This window comes from Mirounga leonina, unplaced genomic scaffold (genome assembly GCF_011800145.1).
Source record: "Mirounga leonina isolate KUSES-001 unplaced genomic scaffold, KU_Mleo_1.0 Mir_200, whole genome shotgun sequence".
Lineage (NCBI taxonomy): Eukaryota > Metazoa > Chordata > Mammalia > Carnivora > Phocidae > Mirounga > Mirounga leonina.
This window is the reverse complement of record NW_023270503.1, coordinates 2,692,528-2,713,287: the sequence shown is the minus strand read 5'-3', so window position 1 is coordinate 2,713,287 and position 20,760 is coordinate 2,692,528. Positions and strand designations below refer to the sequence as shown.

The 20,760-nt window shown below is 42.1% G+C and overlaps 1 protein-coding gene across 3 annotated transcripts; it reads left to right on the top strand.

Moving 5' to 3' along the window:
* The first annotated feature begins 6 nt into the window (after nucleotides 1-6).
* Nucleotides 7-19,377, top strand: GLOD4 (glyoxalase domain containing 4). Of its 3 annotated transcripts, XM_035027628.1 has the most exons (10): nucleotides 57-145; nucleotides 2,140-2,189; nucleotides 2,665-2,704; nucleotides 3,392-3,512; nucleotides 7,844-7,988; nucleotides 12,155-12,291; nucleotides 13,076-13,162; nucleotides 13,418-13,531; nucleotides 13,621-13,707; nucleotides 18,779-19,377. In XM_035027628.1, the coding sequence occupies exons 2-10, from the start codon at nucleotides 2,150-2,152 to the stop codon at nucleotides 18,842-18,844; spliced, it is 837 nt and encodes a 278-aa protein (XP_034883519.1). In that variant the 5' UTR covers nucleotides 57-145; nucleotides 2,140-2,149; the 3' UTR covers nucleotides 18,845-19,377. The 3 variants fall into 3 exon arrangements, with proteins under 3 accessions (XP_034883518.1, XP_034883519.1, XP_034883520.1); XM_035027627.1 differs by lacking the exon at nucleotides 2,665-2,704 and having other exon boundaries at nucleotides 7-145; XM_035027629.1 differs by lacking the exons at nucleotides 57-145; nucleotides 2,140-2,189 and having other exon boundaries at nucleotides 2,700-2,770.
* The last annotated feature ends 1,383 nt before the right edge of the window (nucleotides 19,378-20,760 follow it).

The window sequence follows — 20,760 nt, the reverse complement described above, 5'->3', positions numbered from 1 at the left end:
AGTGACGTCACGACCCGTCTGCGCATCCACCCCTGACTGTGTGGAGCCGATGGCTATGGCTGCTCGTCGAGCTTTGCACTTCGTATTCAAAGTGGGAAACCGCTTCCAGACGGCGTGTTTCTTCCGCGATGTCCTGGGGATGAAGGTGCAGACGGGGCCGAGAGGGGCTGGCGTGCGAGGGTGGGTGGCCGGGGCCGCTCAGCCCCACTGGCCCAAGAAGGGGACAACTGGGTGTGTCGTGAATCTCCGCCCGTGCCCCGGTGTCCGACCTGAGCCCTGCACTCCCCGTTAGCCCTGTCGGGTTTTCAGCTTCAGGAAGCGTTGCATGTTGCTGGTTGGGTTGGTGACCTTTGAAAGGGGCCTTTATTAGTCGTCGACTGTGTGCCCACACACGTTTCTTTCACTTAAGTTCATTCACAGATACTGAGCCTGAGCCCTTGTGGAGCTTCCAGTCTAGTGGTAAAGACCGTAAACAAAAAGTAATATAATACTCTCCCAATGAACGATAACCCAGTCTCTTCCGGTTTGGAGCCTTTCGGTTTAGATAATCAGCCTATGTAGACCTCTGCTTCACTCAGGCCTGCTTTCAATGGTCCCTTATGTATATTCAACCTCCGGGTGAATGCTCCGGCCCTCCTCTCAACAGTCCAGATCTAAGTGTGAAGTCAGAACCCATTGTCTCCAACACCCGGCAGCGGCCTCTCCAGCCCTGAGCAGTTGCGATTCTGCAGGGATCACCTGGGTGGCAAATGCAGGTGGAAGCTATTGGGGAGCTCCCGATAAGCAAGGGCTTTAGAGGTGCAAGAGTGCAATTTAATGTAGAGTGCAGAAGATGTGGCGTGCAAGGGAGTTACCTGAATTCATCAGTCATTTAAAATATATCGTTTGTGCTTCACGGTCCTGTGTTGGTGACAGCTTTGGTGACAAAGATGAAAATGACCTTGGTGTCTGTCCTCAACTAAAGCTTCCGGCCGGCCTAGGATGTGGGTGGAGATGAGAATTTGATTTGTACATAGCTAACGGTAATGGAAGTCAAAACTTGATAAGTGATGAAAACCCACAAAACTCTCCCTTACTGTGTTTCGTCGATGACTGAAGCTTTGTTTTGAAGATTAAACTGTTATGTGTGTAGTATTTGATACATCATATGTATTATGTAAGTGGTAGCTACTACTATTATTAAAAAATACTATAGGAAAGATTTAACTTCAGCCTGGATCATCAGGACATAATTCATGGAGATCTTGCATTTGAGTTGATCTATAAAGACAGGCAGGATTTCCACAACAAAGATTAGAGGGAGGAGTATACTGGAAAAACTGAAAGAGCCAATGCAAAGATAAGGTATGTTTGGGAAACACCACTAGTTTTCTGTGTCTTTAGCTTAGATGACTTAGTTGAAGTTGAGATGGGGTATCAGGACAAATAGGCTGGGACTACTTCTGATAGTATCTTGAATACTGAGGAATTTGGATGTTAAGGCTCAGTAAGTAGGGAGCTCTCTGACATTTTAGAACAGGGTAATGATGTGATCAGAGCTGTGCATGAGGGACATAATTTTATGGTGGTATTAAGGAAAGAGATCAATAAGGATGATTTTTAATAGTATGGGAGAGAACTGATGGGAACTTGAGCTGGAGCAGTAGCAATGGGAATCAAAAAGGAGAATAGAAACTTGAGACATTGAGAGGCTACTGTGTGTGGGGTTCTGTGCCAAATAGTTTAATAAATCATCTATTTTCACAACACATTGGGAGACTCAGGCCCTCAGCAACATTCTCAGACAACGTTCTCGATCTCAGACAGCTATTGAGTGACAGCCAGGATTCCAAATCAGAATTCTCTAATGCTGAAGGCCATACTTTGGTTTTCTGGGTGGTGGGGGTGATTTTAACTCCACAGCGCTGCTTCCCAATCCAAGTAGATTTCACAGCCTTGGTTGCCTGACCCTTGGTGTCAAACTGTTCTTCCTCACTTCTACTACTTCCAGTCTGGGAAAGAGACAAAGCTCATTGTCTTTTGTTTTAGAAGTAAAGCTTACAAATTATAAATGTCTGTGTTTTAACATTTTAGCTTGTGCTAAATATGCTGTGTACAGTACTGGTAACACTTTACAGCGTATTGTAATTCCCTTACCAGATTCTGCGGCATGAGGAATTTGAAGAAGGCTGCAAAGCTGCCTGTAATGGGTATGACACCTTGTTTTTTATTTTATTTTTTATTTTATTTTTTTTAAAGATTTTATTTATTTATTTGAGAGAGAGAGAATGAGAAAGAGAGCACATGAGAGGGGGGAGGGTCAGAGGGAGAAGCAGACTCCCTGCCGAGCAGGGAGCCCGATGCGGGACTCGATCCCGGGACTCCGGGATCATGACCTGAGCCGAAGGCAGTCACTTAACCAACTGAGCCACCCAGGCGCCCAAACAGTGGTTTTTTTTTTTTTTTTTTTTTTAAAGATTTTATTTATTCATTTGAGAGAGAGAATGGGAGAGAGAGCACAAGAGGGTGGAGGGTCTGAGGGAGAAGCAGACTCCCCGCCGAGCAGGGAGCCCGACGTGGGACTCGATCCCGGGACTCCGGGATCATGACCTGAGCCGAAGGCAGTCGCTTAACCAACTGAGCCACCCAGGCGCCCGACACCTTGTTTTTTAAAATCTCCTTTAGGCTTTGAATACCCCTGGAGAACAGAAGACAGTTTCTCGAAGTGAGTATAAGGCAGTGCAATAAATTCAGGAATCAATAAATTAGGGTGGCAGCTTCAAAAACACAAGTAAGTGTATACTCTAAGTGAACCAATGTCTTTTTTTTTTTTTAGGATTTTATTTATTTATTTGACACAGAGAGAGAGTACGAGCAGGGGGAGCGGCAGGGAGAGGGAAGAGCAGGCTCCCGCTGAGCAGAGAGCCCAACTTGGGGCTCAAGCCCAGCACCCTGGAATCATGACCTGAGCCAAAGGCAGACACTTAATCGACTGAGCCACCCAGGTGGCCCTAAATGAAGCAATGTCTTATTGAGCGTCTTAGCCTAATAGCCATAGCAAGCTGGAAAATTCCAAGGCCTAAAGAGAATTGCATGCTTGGTGAGAGATGTGCAAAAAAATAAAGGCTGGAGAAGTATCTTTAGAGGAGTATGTCCCCTACTTTAAAGAAAAGGTAAACAAATCTTTCCCTCAAATAAGCGCCAGACAGGTGGTCTTTGGAGCCCCTGGTGGTGAGGCCCGCGAGCACTGTGCACCACTGCTTTTAGCACGCGCTGAGAGGTCATCTCATCCTTACAGCTGACCCAGGGGACCAGGGGAGACTGCCCACTGTTCTGTCCCAAGAGTTCCTCAGGGCAGGCCTCAGGCAGATTTTGTCTGTATTCACTGGGTTCATTTACTTTCATTTTCTAGGCCTTATGATGGGAAATGGAGTAAGACGATGGTGGGATTTGGACCTGAGGATGATCATTTCGTCGCAGAACTGACTTACAATTATGGCATTGGACACTACAGGCTTGGCAATGACTTCATGGTAAATGTCATTTTGTTTGAGCAGACTTTGGCTGTGCCCTTTATCGAGGTCCCTGATACAACCTCAGGTATGATGACGGCCCAGTTGGTGGCTTGTGATGGTTTTATGTTTTCTATTAAGAAGATAATCGCTCGTGCACCTGTCTCAGAGCTGGCTTCGGGATGAATTGTGTTCTTCCAGTGTTTGGAGGTCAACCTCGAGACTTAGAGACAGCTTTGACAGAGACAAAATGACTGAACCTTGAGAGAGAGAAGGGCCAGAGTCATTGGTCTGGTCAGGCAGGTCCTGATCACCAACCAGAGAAGGATTTTCTCTCTAATGCCCTTTAGGATCAGGCTGTGCTATTATGGCCAATGCTAGTCATTGAAAAACTCGAGAAGCTTTTAAGGAGAAAGTGAAAGAAGCGTTGCATATACCGCATTCCTTCCTTCCTTCATGCAAGAGTTCAAGTCAGTGTGCATCTAATAGTTACGGTATCTGCCTCTTATTGAGCAGCCACTGTGTGCTAGATAGAATGTCACTGGGCCCAAATACACAGCAAGACAGCAGTAACTAGTTTTCTCTTGGGATCTACTGAGCAGATCTACCTCATGCTAGATGTTATTTTGGTCATTTAAACCTGCTATTACTCTTAACGCACGTTAAAATAATAATGACATTTAAGTGGAATTTTTATAAGAATCAAATATCTATAAAAGTATTTTGTAAATGAAAAGGATGGTTCAGATTTAACGTATTAGTGTCTGTTTTTCTCTTTCTCATTCTTCATGTCTCTCACTAATTTATTCATTCATTCATTCATTTATTTATTTTTATTAGAGAGGGAGAGAGAGAATCTGAAGCAGGCTCCACGTCCAGCTCAGAGCCTGATGAGGGGCTCGGTCTCACAACTGTGAGATCATGACCCGAGCTGAAATCAAGAGTCAAATGCTTAACTGACTGAGCCACCCAGGTAGCCCTAATTTATTCATTTGACAGATATTTATTGTGACTTCCTATCTTCCATGTACGGGTTAGGTCCTGGGGATACAGTAGAGTGAAGCATGTTCCCTGGCCTAAGGAGCTTCCTGTCTGGTGGGGGAAACAAGTAAAGAGACGGAAGAATACAGTGTGATTAGTGCTAAGATTGGAATAAGAATAGGCGGATGTGGGAACACCTAGGAGGAATTCCCCGAGAGGTGAGAGTTCAGAGAAAGCTTCCCAGAAGTGACACCTGAGCCAGGTGAGTGGGGTGGAGGTGGGACGGTGAGATGAGTGTCCTCAACATGTGCACAGGCCTGGAGGTGAGAGGGAGCATGGCTGTCAGGAGCTGGGACTGGCACAGTCTGCCTGGAGCTAAGTGTGTGAAGAGGAAGTGGGCAGAGAGGAGGCTGGAGAAATAAGCTGGGGCCACATCATACAAGGGTGTTTACACTTTATTCTAAAAACACAGTGAAGCCATTTTTAAAGTAGGGGAATAACACAATATATGTGGTATGCAAGAATCCACCTGGCTGGAGCATGGAGATTGGGTTGGAAGGAAGCAAAACTGGAAGCGAGGAAACTAGCTCAAAGGGTAGTACAGCAAGTGACTGGAAGCTCCTTAACTCATGTGGTAGGAGTGGGAGATGGAGAGAAGTGGGTGGACTTGAGAGATGTTTAGGAGGTAGAGTTAATAGGATTTGGTGATTGAGTGTAAATGAAAATTTCTTTGTGTTTCTCCTTATCTTTTCCTTACTCTCCAAATTTAAATCAGGGAGAGAAAAAAGAGCAAAACCATCTTGGCACCATCAGCATTTCACCGGCTCAAGTCAGATGTTGATTGATGGTGCTGCAGGGTCAGAGGTCATGTAGGTGGAGAACCCCGGGGCTGCTCCACTGTGGGTCTTCCTGAGAGACTCTGGTAGTAAAATATCCCTAATGAAAGGAACCTTCTGGGCTCCTCAGTTCATGGAACAAAAAGAAAGACGGTTATATAGATCTCCAGTTTATATAAAGAGTTCCCATACATTAAAAAGAAGAGGATCGAGGGGCTCCTGGGTGGCCCAGTCGGTTACTGTCCAACACCTGATTTAGGCTCAGGTCGTGATCTCGGGGTCGTGAGATCGAGCCCTACATTCAGCTCCACACTCAGCTGGGAGTCTGCTTGAGATTCTCTCCCTCTCCTTCTGCCCTTCCTCCCTCTCTGTCTCTCTCTCTCTCTCTTTCTCTCTCTCTCTCAAATAATCTTAAAAAAAAAGAGGATCAACAACTTAATTTTTTTTTTTTAAGGGGCAAAAACTGTGAACAGACAGTCATAGAAAATAAATCAGAAATGTCTCTCAAACATTGAAAAAGATGTTCAACTGCCAAGCTGCCATTTGTCACCTATCAGACTGACAAAAATCAAGAAGTGTCATAACACACTGTTACAAAGGGTGTTAGACAACTGCCACTCTCATACATTACTTTTATAAGAGTGTAAATTACTACAACTTCAGTTTGGCAGTATCAAAATAATGCATTTGGCCTTAGACCTTGCAGTTTCACACCTAGGAATTTAGTTTACATGTATGTTAACGAATATGTGAAAAGAACTATGTATTAAAGTATTTATTGTGGTTTTTATTCATACAACAAATATTTATTGAGTGCCTGCTATGTGGCAGGCACAGCTCCAGGAACTTTGGATAACCAGTGAACAAAATGGACAAAAATCTTTGCCTGCCGGGGGAGGGAATCAGGGCCTGACAGACAACATATAATAAATAGAATAAATAAATCATATAATATGTTGTTTTAAAGGTGATCGTTGTTATTGGAAAAGAACAGAGCAGAGGAAGGGGGATGGGGAGTATGGGAGAGATGACTGGTTTTAATTTTAAGGAGGGTGTTGAGGGTAGGTATCAGGGAGGAGGGGACAATAGTGGAAAGTCTCACAGGAGAGAAGAGAGTTAGCCATGTGGATATCGCAGGGAAGAGCAAACCAGTTAGAACAGCCTGTGCAAAAGCCCTCAGACAGCACCTGGCATTTTCCAGAAAATGCAGCCAGTCTGGCTGAAATAGATGGAACAAGGGGAAAGTGGGAGGAGATGGGGTCAGAAACGACATGGGATTAGGTTGTGTTGGGCCTTTCAGGCCATTAGAAGCCATCCCTGAGTGAAACGATGAGCTATCAAGGGTTTTAAGCAGGGGAGAAACTACATAGGGTTGCTGTCTTGAGGGTAGAATATGTTTCAGAAAAATTTACTTTGGCTACAGAGTGGGTGATGGATTGACAAGACTCAGGGAAAGAGAGGCTGTTATGATAATCCCAGTTAGAACTACAGCTCGTCTTATCAGAAGACATAGTTTACATTTTTAGGTATTTTGATTAAATTTAAGTAATACCTTGATAGTTGGTTTAAATTTTTTTATTTATTTTTAAAGATTTTATTTATTAGAAAGAGATTGAGAGAATGAGTGGGGCAGGGGCAGAGGGAGAAGCAGACTCCCTGAGGAGCAGGGAGCCTGACGTGGGACTTGATCCCAGGACCCTGAAATCATGACCTGAGCCGAAGGCAGAGGCTTAACTGACTGAGCCACCAAGAAGCCCAAGTTTTTTTGTTTAAAAAGCAAAAATAAAAATAAAACATCTTAAGTAGGTAGCTGGCAAGCCAAGGTAAGATCAAGATGTCTCTGATTAGATCTTTAAAATTAAAAGAGATTATCTTTGGTATAAAAATGATCAAACTTCTCAGGGTACCTGGGTGGCTCAGTTGGTTAAGCTTCTGCCTTCGGCTCGGGTCACAATCTCAGGGTCCTGGGATCCAGCCCCACATCCGGGCTCCCTGCTCAGCGGGGAGCCTGCTTCTCCCTCTCCCTCTGCCACTACCCCTGCTTGTGCCCGCGCTCTTGCTCACTCTCTCTCTCTGTGAAATAAATAAAATCTTTTAAAAAATAAAATGGTCAAACTTCTCTAGCCTTTGAACTTCTGTCCTATAATTCACATTTGGGATCTTTGTAGGAGAGGTATGTCCAAAACCTACTTTAAAATCACTAGAAGAGGGGCACTTGGGTGTCTCAGTCGGTTAAGCATCAGCCTTCACCTCAGGTCATGATCCTAGGGTCCTGGGATTGAGCCCCAGGTCAGGGAGCCTGCTTCTTCCTCTCCCTCTGCTGCTTCCCCTGCTTGTGCTTCCTTGCTTTCTCTCTCTCTCCCTCTGCTCGATCTCTCTCAAATAAATAAAATCTTTTAAAAAAATCACTAAAAAATTTTGAATGCCAATTAAATCTTGGGTAGCATGATGTAAAGGCAATGGGATTTTGCCTCATTATCTTGCTCTAGAAAAGATCTGTGGTTATACACTTGGTGATATTGTTGTTTGTCCTAGGGTATCACACTCGCTTCTAGCCAGGCTGTCAGCAATGCCAGGAAGCTGGAGTGGCCACTCAGTGAAGTTACAGAAGGTGTTTTTGAAACCGAGGCCCCAGGAGGATATAAGTTCTATTTGGAGAATCGCAGTCCACCTCAGTCAGGTAATTATACCGGGACTAACAAAAGCCCTCTGTCTAACAGCATCTTTGATGAAAGGAGAGAGGAACTGGATTTCTTTCTCCTGTAGAGTCTGTATTGACATGATATCTTTCCCAAGCCAGTGTTTCTTATTCTTTGAGAAATCATATTTTCTTTTCTTTTCTTTTTTTTTTTTTAGAGAGAGAGAGAAACACGCAGTGAGAGGAAGGACAGAGGGAGAGAGAATCTTTTTTTTTTTTTTTTTTTTAAGATTTTATTTGTTTGTCAGAGAGAGAGAGAGCACAAGCAGGGGGAGTGGGAGAGGGAGAAGCAGGCTTCCCTTGGAGCAAGGAGCCCAATGTGGGACTCAACCCCAGGACCCTGAGGTCCTTAACCGACTGAGCCACCCAGGTTTCCCTGGACAGAGAATCTTAAGCAGGCTCCACACACATTGTGGAGCCTAATGTGAGGCTCGATCTTACAACCCTGAGATCATGACCTAAGCTGAAATAAAAAATCTGACACTTAAATGACTGAGCCACCCAGGCATCCCGAGAAATCATATTTTCATATTAGAACTGTAGTGCATAATTCTAGGGGATCTTACTGGTTCTGGTTCTATTCTGCTGGTAATATATCTATTTAGGATACTTTCAGCTATAACAGAAAACCAATCTCAAACTAGCATGAACAATAAGAAAATGTTTTAGCTCACAGAGTAGGTAGTCTATGGGTTAGTTGATTCAGCAGCTCAGCAATGGCATCAAGAATCCAGCTTTTCTCTCTGTCCCCATCCTCTTGTCCATAGGGGTCTGTTTCTAGACCAGTTCCCTTGTGGTTGTTGGGTGGCTGCCAGTAGCATTGGGGCTACCTGCTTCCACATTCTCATCTGGCAGGGGAAGAAGAGACTGACTTCTGTTGATTTTTATTAAGAGCAGAGCAAAACTCTTCTGGAAGCTTCCTGCAGACTTCCTGGTCAGACTTGATTTCACACTCCTGAATGAATCACTGCTAAGGGAAATAGGATTATCCTTAGACTAGTTGATTTTATCTCTCCAGCTGAGGTCAGTTTCACAAACTATAGTGCTGTTGCTAGGTGAGTGAGGGTGGAATAGAAGTGAGGAGCCCAACACACTGACTGCCATGCAGAAAGAGACCTTGCACGACCTGTTTCGTTTACTGCAGAAGCATCCTCATCATATGTGTAATCCCTGCATGTTGTGCTATCTGCTCTGCTGAAAGAAAAACAATAACAGAAAAAAACACTAGCGAATAGCAAAGGCCGTTCTGCCTGCCATTTCAGTCTGTGAGCACACGTCCTTAAGTGGACCTGAGATGGGAGACATGGATTCTCTTTCTTCCCCTGGTCTGCCTCAGTGCCCAAATGCCCCTTGTACTGAGTCTGATTGTGTGTATAATGCTACTTGCTTTTCATCTGGAGCTCAGCAAAGGAAAGAATGATGTGTTCCAGTGTGGGAGGTTAGACTGGTGCTGTAGGACTTACTGCCAGATGGTATTTCTGTACTTCACTGGTGACTTAAGGGATTTTTATGATTATTTTTATTGATGGGTGATTCTTGCATATAAAGCAAGAATTTAAAACTTTAAAGCTTAACTCCTGCCACTAATTCTGCTATGCATTTTTTTTTTCCTAGTTGTAATGATGTTTCAATACACAGAAAATGGAGGGGCGCCTGGGTGGCTGAATTGGTTAAGTGTCTGACTCAGTGTCAGCTCAGGTCATGATCTCAGGGTCCTGGGATTGAGCCTTACATTGGGCTCCCTGCTCAGCAGGGAGTCTGCTTGTCCCTCTGCCCCTCCTCCTGCTTGTGTAGGCTCTCTCTCTCTCTCTCTCTCGAAAATAAAATCTTTAAAAAGAGTCTCTTTTGGGGCGCCTGGGTGGCTAAGTTGTTAAGCGTCTGCCTTCGGCTCCGGTCACGATCCCAGGGCCCTGGGATTGAGCCCCGCATCGGGCTCCCTGCTTAGCGGGAGGCCGGCTTCTCCCCCTCCCACTCCCCCTGCTTGTGTTCCTTCTCTCGCTGTGTCTCTCTCTGTCAAATAAATAAAATATTTAAAAAAATAAAATAAAAATAAAAAGAGTCTCTTTTAAAAAAGATACATAAAGGGGCGCCTGGGTGGCTCAGTCATTAAGCATCTGCCTTCGGCTCAGGTCATGATCCCAGGGTCTTGGGATTGAGCCCCGCATTGGGCTCCCTGCTCAGCGGGAAGCCTGCTTATCCCTCTCCTACTCCCCCTGCTTGTGTTCCTGCTCTCACTGTGTCTATCTCTGTCAAATAAATAAAGAAAAATCTTTATTAAAAAATATATATATACATAAAAAATGGAGAGCCCTACAATCCTAAGATGTTTTTGTCCTTTGGAATGATAATACCTTTGGGGCATTAATTTCCGATTGGTAATAGAGTCAAATCTATCAGTCTAGCTGGTGTCCAGTCTTCCTTTGAATCACTGGGTCCTGGGTAGTCTCACTCATTTGTTACCATTCCTGTCCTGCATCCTTCAGGGACCCAGTTGGCTGGAATTTGTTGATGTCTCAATGAACGGGGAAAACGAACAGTCTGCCAGGCAGAGGCACCTGTGAGAAACACTGCCTTCGTCATGGTATTGCAGTTCTAGCAAATGGGGCTGAGGCTGTGAAAACCAAAGAAAAATGTACTGAACTTATCACAGTAGAGCAGCTCTTCAGAAGGTCACCTTACAGTATAAAAATTTCCAATAATGTTAAATGTTTTAGTATAATGTTTTATCCTTTTTGCAAAAAAACAGATTTTCTTTTCCTAGACAGATAAGCATAGAAGAAGAAAGAAGAAAACAGTACCCATCTAGCCAGATAATCACTGTTAACATTTTAGAGTGTATCTTTCCAATCATTTATCAAAAAAAAAAAAAAAAAAACCACACAAAAAAACTATCTATATATCATATGTTCCATTGTAACAATTCCATTGTATTACATGGTGGGAAGATTAAACAGTTGTCTGTTGTTGGATATTTATGTTGTCCCTAGTGTTTCATTGTTATGAGCAACACTGTTGCTCTATGAAAGCCCTTCATACATCTACAGTTACTTCTTTAGTTGGTGATAATAGGATTGCTCTTTGAAAAGCAGTTTACATTTTTTTAGGCTTTGGGTACATCTGTCAGATTGTTGCCCAGAAATATACTAATTTGCACTCTGTTAGTATTATATGATCGTGATTTTTTTTCCCCTGCCCTATCAACAGTTAACACAGTGACTTTTAAAATTATTTGCCAATGAAATAACAAAATGTTTTGTTTTAATTCTAATTTCTTTGATTATTTGTGAGGTTGAATGTGTTTTTTGTTGAATGTTCGTTGACCATTACAGTTCATTCTTTGTGGAATACCACTTTGTGCTTTTTACCTAATTTTTCTAGGATGTTCATCTTTTTCCTACTAACGTTTAAAGGTGATTTAAATATTAAGGACTTTTTGTCATCTATGTTGCAAAAATGTTTCCCACTTTGTCATTTACTCTTTGATTGTAATTTTTTTTCTTTTTCTTTCTTTCTTTCTTTCTTTTTTGGTGTTGTTTCTAGGAATTTTCCATTTCATGTAATTAACCTAGTAAATTTTTTCCTTCATGGTTTTTCTATCTCTGGTGTCAGGTTTTTAAAAAAATCTTTTTCCACCCCAAAATTGCAGCAATGATGACCTGTTTCTAGTATTTTCATGGTTTCATTCTTTAAACTTAATCCTTTAACCCATCGAATTGAATGTATTTTGCCATTTAGTTTAAAGGTGTAACTATTTCCCACCAAATGACAAGCCAGTTATCTTTGTGCCATTTATTGAATAATGTGCCCTTTCATACTGACCTAAAATCCCTTTCTTAACATAAACTAAGTTCTTGGGGCACCTGGGTGGCTCAGTCAGTTAAGCGTCCGCCTTCGGCTCAGGTCACGATCCCAGGGTCCTGGGATCGAGCCCCACGTCAGGCTCCCTGCTCTGTGGGGAGCCTGCTTCTCCCTCTGACTCTGCCTGCCGCTCCCCCCCTGCTTGTGCTGTCTCTCTCTCTCTCTCTGTCAAATAAATAAAATCTTAAAAAAAAAAAAAAAGTTCTTATACATATTCAAGCCTGATTTAGTCTTTCTGTTCTATTCCATTGCACTGATCTGTCCATTCCTACTGTTTTATTACTCTCCAGATCCTGTATTAAAAGTAACTCTAGCAGTGTCTGATCTTCAGAAGTCCTTGAACTACTGGTCTAATCTACTGGGAATGAAAATTTATGAAAAAGATGAAGAGAAGCAAAGGGCTTTGCTGGGCTATGCTGATAACCAGGTGAGTGATCTTGGAGAGAAGTAATCTGTTACTTTGAATTAGGCTTATAAATGAGGTTAACATGAAGGTTATTCTCAGAGTTTTTTCACTGTGATTCAATATTTACACAGATAAACAGAAAGAAGAAAATAATAATTGCTGATAACTTCATCACCCAGTATTACTTTTGTTTATATTTGGGGATATATCCTTTCAGAAGTGGAATTGCTGAGTCAGAAGAGATGGAGATAAGAGCTAGTACTATAATGATAATCTATTTTCATCTTTTTTTTTTTTTTTTAATAACCTAGCATTTGAACATGATTTAGTCCTTGCACTCTGACCCAGCAGGTCTACTCCTAGGAATTTATTTCACAGATATACTCACTGTTCGTGTGTGCAAGGAAAAGTGTACAAGGTTATCTGTTGCAGCATTGTGATAGCAAAAGATAAGAAATAACCCCAATGTCCTGTGCATTAGAGGAATAGTTCAATAATGTATGGTTTATCCATAGAATGGATTACTGTGCAGCTATCAGAAAGAATGGGGTGAATCGTTATGTGCCAATGGAGTAACATTGGATAAAAACAAGGGACAGAATAATGTGTAGATTATGCTACTGTTTATATTAAAAAAAAAAAAAGATCTGTGCATGCCATGTGTCTAGCAGGACACACAGGAAGCCTCTGGGAGAGAATAGAAGGGAGAAATAGTTTTTACTTTATTCCTTTAGTACTGTTTGATTTTTTTTTAACCACATAACCTCTTCCCAAAAAATAGACCCACTTTCTTATTTCTTTTCAGTGTAAGCTGGAGCTACAGGGTATCAAGGGTACAGTTGATCATGCAGCAGCTTTTGGAAGAATTGCCTTTTCTTGCCCCCAGAAAGAGGTAATGTTTGTTCTTGGGTCTTTTGTGTAAGCTCTGGGACTAGCTAGTTGAACCAGCTAAGAACCTCAGCCCTCCCTTCTTTAGGTTCGTTCCATTTGTGGCTTGGTATCAAGTTCAACAGTTGTCTCAAGAACGGCTGAGATAATAAAATCAAACAAGTGGTGCCTAGGTGATACTCCTCTAGGGCTCATGTGGGCCACAGTGTGGGAGTGGTATGTGACCCCTTGCTCACTTTGCCTCTTTGTTTTCCTCAAGTTACCGGACTTAGAAGACTTGATGAAAAGTGAGAACCAGAAGATTCTGACTCCCCTGGTGAGTCTGGACACCCCAGGGAAAGCAACAGTACAAGTGGTCATTCTGGCTGACCCTGTAAGTATTACTCAGGAAAGGGATGGGCTGCACGAGGGGTTTCTTCAAGGTGTCTTTTTGCCAAACTTCTTTTCTCTTTATTGGTGTAGGATGGACATGAAATTTGCTTTGTCGGGGATGAAGCATTTCGAGAACTTTCTAAGATGGATCCAGAGGGAAACAGATTGTTGGATGACGTGAGTCTCGTTTCTGACTTTGTATCCCCATAGGCCCACAGCGGATGATGTTAAGTGTGTGGGGAAGGGCTAAAGCAAGAGGATCCAGTGCTGTGTCCCTTTGCTGGTATGGTGACTTTTGAGCCAGGAACATGCGTCTTCATTGCCACCCATATGACTTTTTTTTTCCCCTAGTCAAGATTTTATTTATTTATTTATTTTTAAAGATTTTATTTATAAGTGGGGCACCTGAGTGGCTCAGTCAGTTAAGTGTCTGCCTTCGGCTCAGGTCATAATCCCAGGGTCCTGGGATCGAGCCCCGCGTGGGGCTCCCTGCTCAGTGGGGAGCCTGCTTCTCCCTTTCGCCCTGCTTGTGCTCTCTCTCTGTGTCAAATAAAATCTTTAAAAAAAAAAAAAGATTTTATTTATAAGTAATCTCTACAGTCAATGTGGGGCTCGAACGCACAACCCTGAGATCAGGAGTTACACACTCTGCCGACCGAGCCAGCTAGGCGGCCCTGCGCCCAGGTGACTCTTAACTGGGGGTAGCATTCGTGCCCTCGCACTTGCTCACACGGCCTGGGGAACCACTCCTGCTCTGTGTATCGTGATTCTGCACCGCGAGGGCAAAGGCCTGGATACACCCCCTGGCTTCTTTAGCTCTTCTGGTCCTTTCATTTCCAGTCTACAGTGGCATTCCCTCCCTTTCTAATGAATCGTTCTCGTCAGCATGCAGACAAGGTTTCATGTCTCCCATCTTTTTAAAATCTTTTGCCCCATATTCCTTCTCCATAGTTCTTTTTAAAAAATCTGCCTACACTCTCTTTCTACTTCTTACCTCCCATTCACACTTGAGTCTGTTCTGCACTGGCTCCTGTCGCTCAGGGAAGTGCTCCTGTTGATATCATCAGTGACTTCTCTTGCCAAGTCCAGCAACTCCTTTTCTGTCCTCATCAAACTCTGTCATCAGCATCCAAAGCCGCCATTGTACTCCAGCTTCTAGCACATACCTGGTGTGTAGTAGGAACTTAGTGAATGCTCTGTTGATGATTAAAGGAATGAATCCGTCTGTCCTGGTTCTTCACTTACTATCTGTGTGACTGACTGTAAGTAATTTCCTTAAATTCTCTGAACTTCAGTTTTGTGTTTTGTTTTGTTTTGTTTTGTTTTAAGTAATCTCTGTGCCCAACATGGGGCTTGAACTCATGACCCCAAGATCAAGAGTCACATACTCTACCAACTAAGCCAGCCAGGAGCCCTTAAGCTTTAGTTTTCTTACCAGAAAAATTGAGAAAATAAGATTATCCACCTCACAGGATGGTTGTATGGTTTATAGAGTGCGGCAAACTGCTGACATAACAACAGACATTCAATTTAATTAAAGCAGGAAACAGAAAATAGAACATTAATAAATTTTATCATAAAGGAAAACAGAATCTCAGACAACCTCCCAGTTGGCACATTTGTTAGATTTTTTCCTCCTTACTTTTTCATATCACCAACTTCCTCCTCTTTCAAGCTCTCTTCTCCTTTGGTCTTAGGGATCCTGCCATCTTCATATCTCTCTGACAGCTTCTCATCAGACACAAGAACCTCTTTCTGTCTCCTTCCAAAACGATTTACCCTCTTCTCTGAGTAGAGGTTACCTACTACTCTGGTTACTTCTCCTCAGAGCTGCAACCATAGTCCATTCTCTGACTTCCTAATTTCTAGTTCCTACTCCTCCCTAAGCTCCAAACAAGTATTTTTTGTTGTTACTGAGGTAAAGTATACATGAAATATAAATGAACAGGGCACCTGGGTGGCTCCGTCAGTTAAGCAGCTGCCTTCGGCTCAGGTCATGATCCCGGGGTCCTGGGATCGAGCCCCGCATCGGGCTCCCTGCTCTACGGGAAGCCTGCTTCTCCCTCTCCCACTCCCCCTGCTTCTCCCTTTCCCACTCCCCCTGTTTGTGTTCCCTCTCTCGCCTGTGTCTCTCTCTGTGAAATAAATAAATAAAATCTTTAAAAAATATATATATATATATATATATAAATGAACGGAAATTTAGTGTTCCATTTGATGAGTTTTGACAGTTAAATATTCTCATACAACCACTGTTCAAAATATAGAGCATTTTCATCATTGTAGAAAGGTCTCCCATGCCCATTTCCAGCTAATTTCCACCCCTGCCTCCCAGAGGCAAGTATTGTACTGATTTGTCACATTATTTTTGTTTGCCCTTGGACTTCATATAAATGAGATCATTCTGTAGGTATTCTTTTGTGCCTGGCTTCTGTCACCTAACATAATGTTTTTGAGATTCTTCCATGTAATTGTACATATCGGAGTTTATTCTTTTTTTTCTTTTTTATTGCTGAGTGGTATTCAATCTTGTAAGTACAACAGTTTGCTTATCCATTCTTCCAATGATAGATATTTGAGTTGTTTCCAGATTTTTATCCACAGTAAGGAAGACTGCTATGAACATTGTTGTGTAAATCTTACAGACATGTTTCATTTCTCTTAGGTAGTAACTAGGAGTAGAATTGCTTTTACTTTATGAAAGACTGCCAAACAGTTGTCCAAAGTGATTGAACCACTTTACTCTCCTGTGGGCCATGTATGTGTCTGAGAGTTCTGGCTGTTCCATATCTTCGTCAGCATTTGTGTTTTGCCGGGTTTTTGTTTTAGCTATCCTAGAACGTGTGAAATGGTTTCTCATTGTGTTTTTTTGTGTTTTGTTTTTTTTGTTTTTTTTTTTAAGATTCCATTTATTTATTTGACAGAGGGAGAATGAGAGAGAGAGCACATGAGAGGGGGGAGGGTCAGAGGGAGAGGCAGACTCCCCGCCAAGCAGGGAGCCCGATGCGGGACTCGATCCAGGGACTCCAGGATCATGACCTGAGCTGAAGGCAGTCGCTTAACCAACTGAGCCACCCAGGCGCCCCTCATTGTGGTTTTAATTTGCATTTCCCTGATAACTACTTATGTTTAGCACCTTTGCATATGCTTATTGGCTATTTGCATACCTTCCTTTGTGAATTGTATGTTCAAGTCTTTTGTCCATTTCTTTCCATAATAGATTTTATTTTTAATATTTGGTGATTAAATATTCCAAAAATACACAGGTGAGTACAACAAATCTCTATGTGACTGTCACTAATCAACGCCTCCATAATTTTTCATCATTCCTTCCCACCCGCCTTTTTTTTTTTTTTTTTGGGCTGGGGAATTTTTTTTTTTTTTAAGTTTTTTAATTTATTCATTTGAGAGAGAGAGCAAGAGCATGAGCAGGGGGGAGAGGCAGAGGGAGAGGGAGAAGCAGACTCCCTGCTGAGCCATGTGGGGCTCAAACCCAAGACTTTGGGATCATGACCTCAGTTGAAAGCGACGCTTAACCAACTGAGCCACCCAGGGGCCCCTTTTTTGCTACGGAATTCTAAGGCAAATCTTAGACACTGTTATTTCAACCTTAAATACTTAAGTATTTTATATATATATTTTTAAAGATTTTACTTATTTGAGAGAGACAGAGTGCATGCTTGCATGCACACACAAGCTCAGGGAGGGGCAGAGGGAGAGGGAGAAGCAGACTCCCCACCAAGCAGGGAGCCTGATACGGGGCTCCATCCCAGGACTCTGAGAAGATTAAACAGTTTTTGAAATGACTGGATTTATGCTGATGCTGGCAGGAGGGATGGCAGACGAAGGCAGATGCTTAACTGACTGAGCCACCCAGGCACTCCAGTATTTTATACATTTTTAAATTATTATTATTATTATTTTTAAAAGATTTTATTTATTTATTTGACAGGGAGAGACAGCTAGAGAAGGAACACAAGCAGGGGGAGTGGGAGAGGGAGAAGCAGGCTTCCCGCCGAGCAGGGAGCCCGATGTGAGGCTCGATCCCAGGACCCTGGGACCATGACCTGAGCTGAAGGCAGACGCTTAACGACTGAGCCACCCAGGCGCCCCCATTTTTAAATTATTTAAAAGAAGTAAAAATCAAGGAATTTTCTTATGTATCGTATTGATATTAGCACACTTAAAAAAATCACCAGTATATCTTTAATGTCACTTAAAATCCAGTTTTATTAAAATTTCCCTGATTAATTAAAAATGATTTTATATAGTTGGTTTTTTCTGTGTATTTTTTAAGTAGCTTTAATATAATTGGACTGTATCAGTACAGAATAATTTATATGATCCATTGAGATTCATGACAAACTAGTTGGAAAGCACACCTCTATGTGTTTTACATTTTAGCCATTCTAGTCTATATTCTCTATGAATGTATTTTCACACTCCGTGAGTTTGCTCAAATGATTTTATTCTCCTGGAATGTCCCTTACTTAAATATTTGTTTATTTTTTAAGGCCCATTTAAATCCATTTTTAAAAAATTGGTTATTTATCTTGTTGATTGGTTGGAGTTCTGGATGTGAGTCATTTTTTAAATATCTACAAATGCAAGTACTTTTCCCAGTCTATGGCTTGCCAGTTTATTTTCTTAACAGAGTCGTTTGGGGACACCTGGGTGGCTCAGTTGGCTAAGTGTCTGCCTTTGGCTCAGGTCATGATCCCAGGGTCCTGGGAAGGAGTCCCCCATTGAGCTCCCTGCTCAGCAGGGAGTCTGCCACAGGGAGTCTGCTTCTCCTTCTGCCCCTCCCCCCGACTCGTGCGCTCTCTCTCGAAAAAAATAAATAAATACATAAGTAAAATCTTAAAAAAAATCTGCAAACAGTTGCTCAATACTTATCAGCATCCTGTCAAATTAAACATAATACTCTATGCCAAATGAATACTTTTTTAAAGATTTTATTTATCTGAGAGAGAGAGTGCGAGAACGTGAGCTGGAGGGAGAGGGAGAAAGAACTAAAGCAGACTCTGTGCTGAGTGCAGAGCCTGATGTGGGGCTCAATCCCATAACCGGCAGATCGTGACCTGAGCCGAAACCAAGAGTCAGACGCTAAACCAACTGAGCCACCCAGGTGCCCCCTGAATGAACACTTTTTAATTGTTAATGACTGCGGACAGTGCAGTGAGGTACGAAGTGGACTGTATGTTTTGTTTTATAGTCTTAAATATATATTCTAATTCTCTTTCTGTAGGCAATGATGGCAGATAAAAGTGATGAGTGGTTTGCTAAACAAAATAAATCCAAGGCTTCGGGGTAACAGAAGACATGATGTGGAACAAGCATTTGTGATTCCTGTCTAGCACCTGCAAGGAACTGATGTGTCCATGCATGATAAATGCTCTCACAACTTGGTTGTTTCCTGTACAGGCAAGGACGCTGGGGTGCTAAAGATCTGTCTGTTTTAATCTTTGAAAGCTCTAAGATAGATTTTAGAAATAAAATTCTATTATTATCAGTCCAATTAGAGGAGAACGCTTGCTGTAATCTGCACTGTCACTGGAATGGCACATTCTATGTGTAACTCTATTAGATTAGTCATAAATTAGTTTTTAGCTTGGGCAACTATGTGGGACATTACCTTTGGTTGAAGATGCAGGGAATTTTGATAAGCTTATAGCAGGACTACTTCCAGCACCGTGATAGTATGCTGTTCTAATGCCTTCCTCTGGCAGGCCTTGACATTGAAAAATGTTAAGGAAATTTTGTTCCTTGAATCAAAAGGTTTGACTAACAGCCCACACATTCCTTGCTTTGAAATTTTGAGCAGAATAAACACATGGAAGGATCTAATGTGCTGTGTTCGTACTATTTTCTTTATATTAAAATCTTCACGAGAATTTCAATTTCTATGGATTAGATTATTTCTTCAGCCTGAAAAAAGTTTTTTTAATGATTTCTTGTAGTTTTCTGTTTGGTTCCACAGAACAAATTTTAATCATTGGAAACAAAATTTGGCCATATTTATTATAAATCGTTTTTGAAAGTATACTTCTGAAATCAAGTTGTTACACCAGCCTCTAAGATTCTATTTAAAATGGCAGTGGCCAGGTTCAAATTTTAGAGAAGAAACTGAGGAGATTGAAAAGGATTGACTCAGGGCGCCTGGGTGCTCAGTTGTTAAGCGTCTGCCCTCGGCTCAGGTCATGGTCCCAGGGTCCTGGGATCGAGCCCCACATCGGGCTCCCTGCTCGGCGGGAGGCCTGCTTCTCCCTCTCCCTCTGCCCCTGCTTGTGTTCCCTCTCTCGCTGTGTCTCTCTCTGTCAAATAAATAAAATCTTTAAAAAAAAAAAAAGAAAAGAAAAGGATTGACTCAGAGGTTACCAGTTCCAGATTAATATATATGAAATTAGGGTAATCTTACCTTCACCAAGAGAAAAAAATCCTTTTCCAGCTCCACAGTACTTTTCATTCAACTTAAATTCTCTGTCTTAGGGAAGCAATCATGAGTTTCAAAGCAAACCAAGTTATAGTTGTTCCTTCTCTAGACCATTGGTTCACTTTTTTCCTATATACAGGGAAATTATTGTATGGATTTTGAATAACTTCTCTGTGTTTCTTTAGACTATGATTTGTTAATTTTCAGATTTCCTATTAGTAAGTAATTCTTGATGTTTATTTCCGGTAACACTGTTCTTGTGCAAAGAAATTATGCTTTTCCCAATGTATTAGGCTTAGGCCTTCTAAGTTTGTCATAGTAAAATAAATGGTTTATGTAAGTACTGAATGACCAAACACATACTAGATTTCTTTTTATCTACTTAGATATTAACATACCAAAACTTCTCTTTCTTAAATTATAGCTATGCATGACATAAGTTAATGCTGTTTATCTCCCTCCATCTTCAACCAAAGGGTATTCACCCCACAACCATTTAGTGTACAGTTTTGGCCTTTTATCAAGGAATCCAAAAGTTTACCTCTGCACGGTGTAGCTAGTGATTTTATTTATTTTTTTTAAGGGGAGGGGTGGGGCAGAGGAGGAGAGAGAATCTTAAGCAGGCTCCACGCTCAGCGACATGGGGCTCGATCTCAGAACCCTGAGATCATGACCTGAGCTGAAATCAGGAGTCGGATGCTTAACCAACTGAGCCACTCAGGCGCCCCTGGTGTAGCTAATGATTTTAAAACACAGGTATAATCGATTACTTTCCCACCTCTGAGGATGGTATGATC